Genomic DNA, 9498 nt, shown 5'->3' with positions numbered 1-9498 from the left:
GATTGGCAGTGCCAGGCGCGCCAGTTCCAGTATCACAGAAACAGCCAGCCTCCTGGGCTTTTCACGCATGACAGTGTCTAGGGATTACAGAGAATGGTGCGACAATCAAAAAACACCCAGTCAGCGGCAGTCCTGTGGGCGAAAACAGATTTTTGATGAGAGAAGTTGAAGGAGAATGGCAAGAATCCTGCCTAGTGTCAATGGTACAGGCTCGTGTCGGTGGTGTAAGGATGTGGGAAATCTTTTCCTGGCACAACGTTAGGTCCCTTGATACCAACTGAGCAACATTTTAACGCCACACCTTGTAGAATCCATTCCCCGAAGAATTCGGGATGTTGTGGTTTCAAAGCGGGGTCCACCCCGGTACTAGATGGGTGTACCTAATAATCTGACCACTGAGTGTACATGTCATTAAGGCCCTAAACCATGGCAAGGAAGGTGCCCAACAAGGCATCCCAGTGAAAACAGTGAATGGTGTACAGTAGAGTAGTGTCGGCTATATTCAGAGACTGCTACTAAAGATCACGTGAGAAGGCAACAAACCGTGTCAACATTATGGCCCATCTCCATGACAATCTGTGGGACCCAAGTTATGAATCAAATGGCAGCTGGGTTTTGTGGTTAAGATAATTGACTTTTGTGGTCATTCAAGTATTATGTGAAATGTTGTACTGGGAACTAAAGCCTTGGGTGTAACTTACCCAGATAATACTGTGCAGTACATAGATTGTTGAAATGAGCCCCAGCCTCCTGAAAGTCGCCAGATTGCCAGGTCTGTTTTTTGTGGGTTGTGCTTCATGGGCCCACATGGTTTTAGGTGACACACACGGACGGACACACACGGACACACACACACACACACACACACACACACACACACACACACTATCTAAGGTCAGAGTCCTAACTTTAGATGTGTAACTCTAATTTCCTCTAAACTCTCCCACAGACATCACTGCTGTATAATTTAAATGAGAGACCTAGTTACACATGCATGTTTGTTGGGTTAGGATTCCCTGACAGAGTAAAGGACATCCACTCATATTGAGGGGTCTATGCCTTATCTTAATTCTAAACATGTGCTTTTAGGGTAGTGTCCTGTTCTGTAGTTATGCTTCTTCCTGTAGGATCAAAGCTTTTCTGCAAGAAGTTATACTGTGTATTGTCTTTGTTGGAACCATTTCCAGTTAGAATGAGTCTATCTTCTTTAGTGGACAGTTTTTTCATCTAGTGGTTTGTTCTTACAGAATGCCATACTAATTACACACCTACTACCATACATCGTATGTTACCAGTCATAAGTCAACTATAGCCACGTGTTATAACAGTTCCATTATAACTAGCAAAGAAGCACTTACATTGGTATGGAACAAGACCCATGCTGAAATGACCTGACACCACGCTGCAATAACACTCCAGAGAACAGTGATAACCGGACATTCAAATGATCTCTGTTGTGTGTTTATGATTGTCAGAGTTATAAGGTTGGTGCTAATGATCCGTTATGATTCCCTTCCAAGGAGCAGGATCATTTTCATAACATCTTTATGTGAATACAATGACAGGCTGCCTGTGTGTGATGCATCACATGACCCTTGTTGTTTTCATCATTGTTGATTTATGTATCTGAGACAGGGACCATCATTTAGAATACTTTTTTTTTGCCTCTGTAACTATTTTTGAAAGTTCTTCAAATAGTCCCATATGGTAAAACAATTGGTAAGGGATCTGAAGATGATTCAAACTTTGTATCTAGGGCATAAAGATCAAGAAAGCATGCACTCGTTTACCATTATTCCAACCATTTAATGGCGGTGCATTTGGAAGCAGTTAGAGGCATTTATGTAACCACATAATAGCCACTCTATCTTACTAAGTGTTGTAACACTCCACACTCTTTTCTTTGGTGCTGGCGGACATAAAGGACATTTTGAATAAATAGCCATCATTCTACTTCAATTTCTTATATTTCACAACTTGATTTCATGTTAAACACTACTAATGTTTACTCACACAGTTTAACAAGCTCAATAACATTTAGATTTTGTGTTATCATTGTGGCTATGATGAAGATGATGATGATGAATATGTAGAGTTCTGGTTATTTAGGCTATTAGTAGCACCAATAATCGTTTTACTTCAGTGCTGATGCATGGATTTATTTCTTCAAACTTTTCCCACAATTTATTCTAGCTACAATTTGGTGATGATACTTGGTTAATACCTTTAGTGGTTTAAAATCTAATCTAGCTACATTAATTACTACAAGAGGCTGCAGTTATAATAGTGCCATTGTTCTGAGCCTGAAATATAGCCTGACTTCATGTTCATTGAAATGACCTTGGTCTGGTCTGTCAATTGGATCTTTCGACGACTGTTTTGTATTATTAACCACATGCTGCTTAACATTGTATCAGAAATGAGAGAAACATGGTTGAAGGGTGTTGATTCCAATTAACAGCAAGCGTCAAATGTGATAATATTTTCGATATTAATTATGTTAATTATGCCACAGATCAAATAAGATTAAACATGCGTTTTTTTTCCCCTTGAGTAAAACTCAAGATTCGAATTTAAGGATTAAGTATTGACGTTAATGGCAGTTAAGCATTGAAGTCACACTTCTACGTGTAGTTCAAGTGAGGATTATGCCAAATCTCACGTTTTTTTTTAAACAAACAAATAAAAATATGTATTTTTTTCACGCATGTCAGACTGTTTAAACCAGCTCTTTGAAATGTAATTTAAAAATTCAACCAAAATCTACTTTCAAAAATATAGATTATTGTACTAATTTACTACACAGGAAAATGTATGTTTGCCTCCCTATTATATTCATTCCTCTATAATGGTGACACAGCATGCAAGGTCCATAACTGGACAATGTTTCATGGGCAGAAAAGATCCATATGGTGAAGATATATTTACACGGAAAATAGAAAACAAGGTGAAAATGCCTCGTGTCCAAGAAGTGTAGGCTATTACAATACTGCAGCCATGTCTGCTGTAAATTTAAAGCATGTTGCTTGCATTTGCGCAAATATTCAGTTCACAAAATGTAGGCCTAGAACACCTTTACAACAATGGACTAGGTTACTTTGATTAGCATTGAATGTTGTTTTTCAGAAGAAAAATGTATCCGAAAGTCTCATCGAGGACTTAGACCTCATTGCGAACCTGTCCCCTGCACCAAATGGTGGTACTTTAGAGATTGCAAATACTGTACAAGGCAGCTTTCACGTCTGGTTCATATTTGAAGAAACTGTTAGTATATGGAGAGTATTCGTCGATAATTCACCCAATGAATCGTTGTTAGTGTCTTGTTTTCAGAATGCTGATGCCATATTTATGTCCATTGTTTATGTCCAAAGTGTCGGGATCCAGCATTTTCATCAGGGTTGGAAATATTTTAGAATCAAGCCAAACACACAAGGAGGTAAATGTGAGGCCATGGCAACACGCCATCTCTGCCAAATACTCAGGGAACATTGGGAAATTACATGACATTTGCAAAGAGTTAGTATGCTGAATAATTGGCATTTATTTGTGTATTAGGAATTATTTGTAGTTTTTTAAACATATGTAGCATACATGATCAGACAGTTCTTGGGTGTAAATAAATAAATAGCGGTATGTGTACGCACACAACCATATTGTGTTGGGCTGTTGGCTACTCCTTTCATCACACTTTTAAGGCCTTATCATTCTCAAATGTTGAATATAGAACTCTTCAATTCCAGAGAGCTCTTATATTCCACGATATGTTTTTGGTTTAAAAAAATAAATACACATTTGTACACATTTAAACGCCCAGGGTTGTCACCTTAATATTCATACGCATGTCTGGTATCCACACACAGAAGACTGACTTTTGTCTGACTACATTCACCTTTTTTTGGTGCAATTTTTTTTTGACTGATACCTATTCATGTTTGGTGATGCATTATAATTACGCACGACACGTTCTCCTCAATAACTTTAGTACCTGCATGATATCATACTTATTCCACATTGTAGCCTAATAGTCTAATTTCTTATTTCTAAACAGTATAGCCTACTGTATTCACAAGTAACTCAAGCCAAATAACGCTAGTTATTGTAAAGACTTTTGTTTTGAATATGTTTTATGGACAAGTCGTTTGAAATGGAATATATTATCGTTTTCAAAGCATTGGTAATACATTTTCTTTTCCCCCCTAGGAAATATTTCACCTGAGTTTATTTGCACGTGTACACCACTCTTTCTATTGTTGTCTGTCCCGCGAGGCATTCCCTTTGTCAGTTGCACAATTACGCATAGTTAATATTACTTAGGTTACAAATCAGTTTTGAAACTTACCATTCCTTATTCCTGGATTTGGGTATAGGAAAATGCCTTTTATTTTCGTGGAGAGCGAGAGAACCGTGAAATGCACCGACCCTTTTGTGAAGTCATTATGAGCCTCGACAACTGGGCAGGAAGTTTGACAATAAGGGTTATTAAGGCATTTCCTGCGTACAGTAGCTCTGTGCGCAAGTACAGCGTGTGCCATTAGGCGAAGGCTTTTTGCACCTCCAGGAGCCAAGGCGCGTGGCATCGACGCGGTACGCATGAGACATGACATAGCAGACAAACACGCCAAATACAGCATAACATACTGCACTATTGCACAATTATTCAAGAGGAGTCTTATTATACGTTTGGAAACCGTAGAGCCACGATTACATTCTTAATACATGATCTTAGAAAGCATGTATTAATTGAGCATATATAGGCTCGCCTAGTCACTTGCCCTGTGGTTTGTAGGTCTATCTTTGATTGAAATGAAAGAAAGGTGCTGCTTACAAACGTTTTATGCTATTTGTGCGCCTTGTGTGTCTGTGATGATGGCACACAGACAGAGGCAGCCTTGAACTTGAGCATTTGCTCAGGCATGGTCGTTTTGGTCTGGTCGGTGGCGGACTAAACAGAGCCTTCAGGGAGGGCCAGACTCACTTTAAACTTGGCCTTGACCTTGAGGGCCTATTCTGATCCCTGTGTAAAGACTACTGTCTGGGGGTTGTGTGCGTGCGGGTGTGTGTGTGTGTGTGGTGAGGGTTGGAATGAGTGAGGGGAGGGGGTTGTTGCATTTAAAAAATCTGGGTAGTGGCTAAAGATGATAGTCTTTACCTATCCCATTTAAACACAATGTACAAATCCTGACTAATGAGAAGAATCATACTCTAGTTTAGCCTATTTTTATTGCTTGAAACATTTTCAATATAGTTATATTGTTTGAAACATTGTCCACATCGCTGGACCTTTTGCGTCTCTCGCTGACGCAGGTCAACTATTAGATGCATAACTGCGCCATTGAGCTGAAATGTACATTTCGATACCTGATAGCAATTCCAGAGGCAGATTGACATGTGTTTTCATAAAACTAGAAAACATCAGTCCTACCTTCAAAATGGCAGAGTCGGAGAGGTCAAGGATTTTCCATTGCAGCATAAGGATACATTTCAGATAGAAACACCACTTTTACGCACACGCCCATGAGCATTTGCCCACTTATTCAATCTCGCTCAACACATTTGTGAACATGCGATAGCTTTGAAAAAGCTATACGAGCAACCAGTAACAATTTACTTATTCATTGTGTTTTCCATGTCGTTCTCTAAAAACTATGTGTAGCATTTGACGTGTGGGCATAGCCTACAAAGATTTTCCGAACTAAGACCCACTTCATGGCAGAATGAAAGCGTACTTTGCTTTTTTTCAACCACTTCATTTCAGGTTTGACACGTTTGTGATATAACATGTATTTATTTATTTATAACCTTTATTTAACTATGCAAGTCAGTTAAGAACACAGTATTATTTACAATGACTGCCTACGCCGGCCAAACCCTATCGCGGACAGTGATACAGCCTGGAACCGAACCATGGTCTGTAGTGAGATGCAGTGACTTAGACCGCTGCGCCACTCGGGAGCCCCAACATACATAAAACATTTAATTAGCTATATCTCGAATAATGACAATAGGCCTGTGCATTTCAGTATAAAATACTTAAATTCATAACTACAGTCATAACCACAGAAATAATGATTACACAAAGAATATTACTCTGAAGTGCCTCAAAACCCCAATAAATCTATTTGAACTTCAGCCGTATTTTAGAAATCTTAAGACCTCCAATCCCGTTCATAAATGATCTTTACGATTCCTTCAATAATATGTTTTTAGCCATGAAACATTGATCATGATATATTAAAAAAGCATTATTTTATGACCTCCCCCCCGCCCCCCCAAAAATGTGGAAGGTATGTAATGTTATGTTATGCTTAGAGAATACTTTTATGACAACGATAAACTTTCTTCATGCATTTGGCAAGGACGATTATAAGTCTTTAAATATGTCCATAACCATTGGGAAATATTCAGCATTTTACATTAGCTAATTAAAGCTGAACCAAAAAGGCAAACGGTGTAACATAATCTGTTGGGTTTTGTGGTAAAATCGACATTAATAGTCATTTTGTGTGAAAGTAAAAAAAAAAAAAAACATGTCTTAACAGTGTTCATTTTGAATTACCATTTATCTATGTGATGCCTATATTATTTTTATGCAATTATTTAAAGAAAAAAATAAAACAGTATTTTTCAAAGTAGGTTACATTATTACTGGACTTTTGATGGAGTGATTGCCAAAGTGATTCATTCCCAGATTATCTGCGCATTCAGTAGATGTCATAGGTAAAATAGCCCTCGTGCCATCATTGTATGACGTATGACGTGAGTAGCCCTTTTCACGGCATTTGATTTAGAATAGGGATAATTGTGATGGCTACATGCTCGTTGGTCTGCTTCCATTGGCCTTTGGAGAGGTAGACGCATGGATCTTTGGGAAGCTTTATTCACCCTACAAATCCAGTACGAAATGCATGTAGAAAGGCTTTTGTACACCGTGTTTATTGTTATGCTGTGCTTCAGAATTGTAGTCAAAGGTTGAATTGTGTTATTCGAGACAGTGTGTGTATGGAAACCGCAGAAAACACAACAATTGGGGAATAGAAAATGACAAAACAATACGCTGAAGAGCATCTCGTGACATTTCTCCAAAGCAATAAAAAATAATGAATTTGACTGACATCCCCAACAAGGGTTTGTTTTATTTATCACGTGGTAAGCTTTTCATCCAATGGCGATGCGCCATTCCATGCCTTGGTCCGTTGCGTCAATACAGCTGTGGATGTAACCTGGTGTCCTACTCTGGACTTTGGTCTTTGAAACAGAATTCTCCGTCCGAATGGTGAGCGTGATATGACCACCTCCTTGGTCCTGAATCCTCGCTGGGCGGACACGGTTATGTTTGTGTATGAAAACAACTTGGATGAGTTAAACAAGAACATGGAGGGTCTGGTTGGTAGCGGCAATTTCGCGGCCAACCAATGCAGGAATCTGATGGCCCACTCCGCTCTGGGGGGTCACCCCTCTAGCTTGGTGCACAGCTCCGGCTACTCCGCGTTGGATGTATCGGGCTCAAGCTCCGGGGAACCAGGCAAACAGTGCACACCATGCCCCGTGGTCCCTCAAGGCTCCTCCACAGGTCCCTTACCCTATGGGTACTTTGGCAACGGCTATTATCCCTGCAGAATGGGGCGGGGTTCGCTCAAGTCCTGCACCCAGCCCAGCGCGCTCAGCTACTCTGCGGAAAAATACATGGACACCCCGGTCACGTCTGAAGAATACCCGAGCCGGGCTAAAGAATTCGCATTTTACCACGGGTACCCAAGCCCCTACCAGTCCATGGCGAGCTACCTGGACGTGTCGGTGGTGCAGACTCTCGGGTCAGGGGAGCCCCGTCACGACACGCTGCTTCCAATGGACAGCTATCAGCCGTGGGCACTGACGAATGGCTGGGGCGGCCAGATGTACTGCTCAAAGGAGCAGAGTCAAGCCGGACACCTTTGGAAATCTGCATTGGCAGGTAAAAACATATGCTCTGAACACTGTTTTAGTACATTATTAGATTACTGTAATGGGACACATTGTGACATGGGTTGGATAGCCTATATAAGGCACATTTAATTCACGCTTTTTCTAATGCATGATTTCGCAATATAATCACCCTTCATGTTATGCATTATTCGCACGCCATCGAATACATGATGATTTTCAATCCCTCAATTCTATCACATGTTTGGGCTGAATATTGGATGTTAATAATGTGTCTCTGTATAGGCACGCACGTTTATATGAGCGACCATTTTGGTCGTTGTAGTCTTCCTGGTTTTCTGAGTTTCTGAATACCTCATTGTAGTGTTAATTCATCAATATGTAGGCAGTTATACACTGTCGTTTCCCCCCAAAAACGCAACGTGGGTTATCCCTTTCAATGAGAAAGACTGAATTATAGAATTAAATGCACATTTTCCAGACTCCAGTTTCTCTTTGTTGTCCATTACAGATGTAGTGGCCCACCAACACGATGGCAACTCCTTTCGTCGTGGTAGAAAGAAAAGAATACCGTACACCAAGATGCAGCTAAAGGAACTGGAAAAAGAGTATGCCGCCAACAAATTCATCACGAAAGATAAGAGGAGAAAGATTTCAACAGGAACCAACTTGTCGGAAAGGCAGATTACGATCTGGTTTCAAAACAGGAGAGTTAAAGAGAAGAAGTTCGTGGCCAAAGTCAAGACCAGTGCGCCGTAGCCAGCCAGGCTTGAGCTAGACGATTTGGATGAGGGACATTGTTTTTGGTGTATGAACAAAAAATGAAGGAAAGAAAACGTCGACGTGGTACTTTTTTTTGGATTGGGATTTGTTTGTCTATTTTGTCTGCGCAATTGCATCTCCAATTCGTCTTTTGAAAATAATAAATAAAACAAGAACCAAGCCCTCTAAAGACAATATTTTAGAGGCCTGTAAATACAGCACTTGCCTGCTTTAATGTAACACTTAAATCTGCTTAACTGTTTAACTCGTGCTATACATGAAGGTATATATAGGCTATATGTTAGGTATGTCAATGTTGTTACTGCTGTAGACTAGGAAACGTATTATGCAATCATATTCCCAATATTTACTGTTTATAACGCTTGTAAAACAGTACTTATACAAAATATAGCGTAATGCTTAATAAATTGTTTTAATCCCAGTATGTTGTATAAATTAAATGTTACTTCGTGGAATATATGTGTTATATATGTGAATCTGTTTGCAAACCCTGTTTATATAGGGAGAGTTAAAGATAAAAATAGAATAATGATTGGTAGAAGTAAACATTGAAATATGGATGGTCTAAGACCAAGAAATGGAGTTCAGAAATTCCAGTGTAATGTAAAGTTACATTCAAACCGTTTATAATATATTTTAAATATGAGTTTTACGCATTAAGTTAGTGATACATTTCACATATTATGCTCCATCATGAAAGCTGCATCAAAACTTTTTTTTTAAATTCCAACTTTTAAAGTGTCCATACCCTCTACAAATAATCTCGTGCTTTTCATGCTAAATAAGTCTTTCCGG

General features: G+C 39.5%; 1 protein-coding gene across 1 annotated transcript; it reads left to right on the top strand.

Moving 5' to 3' along the window:
- Positions 1 to 7182: 7182 nt before the first annotated feature.
- LOC110487534 (homeobox protein Hox-B13a-like) lies at positions 7183 to 9124 on the top strand. The gene is made up of 2 exons (XM_021559450.3): positions 7183 to 7951; positions 8432 to 9124. Exons 1-2 carry the CDS (start codon positions 7285 to 7287, stop codon positions 8677 to 8679), a joined length of 915 nt encoding a protein of 304 aa, XP_021415125.1. The 5' UTR covers positions 7183 to 7284; the 3' UTR covers positions 8680 to 9124.
- Positions 9125 to 9498: the final 374 nt, after the last annotated feature.

The sequence above is a fragment of the Oncorhynchus mykiss genome, chromosome 13 (assembly GCF_057628025.1).
Source record: "Oncorhynchus mykiss isolate SJ-2025 chromosome 13, ASM5762802v1, whole genome shotgun sequence".
Classification (NCBI taxonomy): domain Eukaryota; kingdom Metazoa; phylum Chordata; class Actinopteri; order Salmoniformes; family Salmonidae; genus Oncorhynchus; species Oncorhynchus mykiss.
Note: the sequence above shows the minus strand (reverse complement) of the source record. Positions and strands in the feature narration are given on the sequence as shown.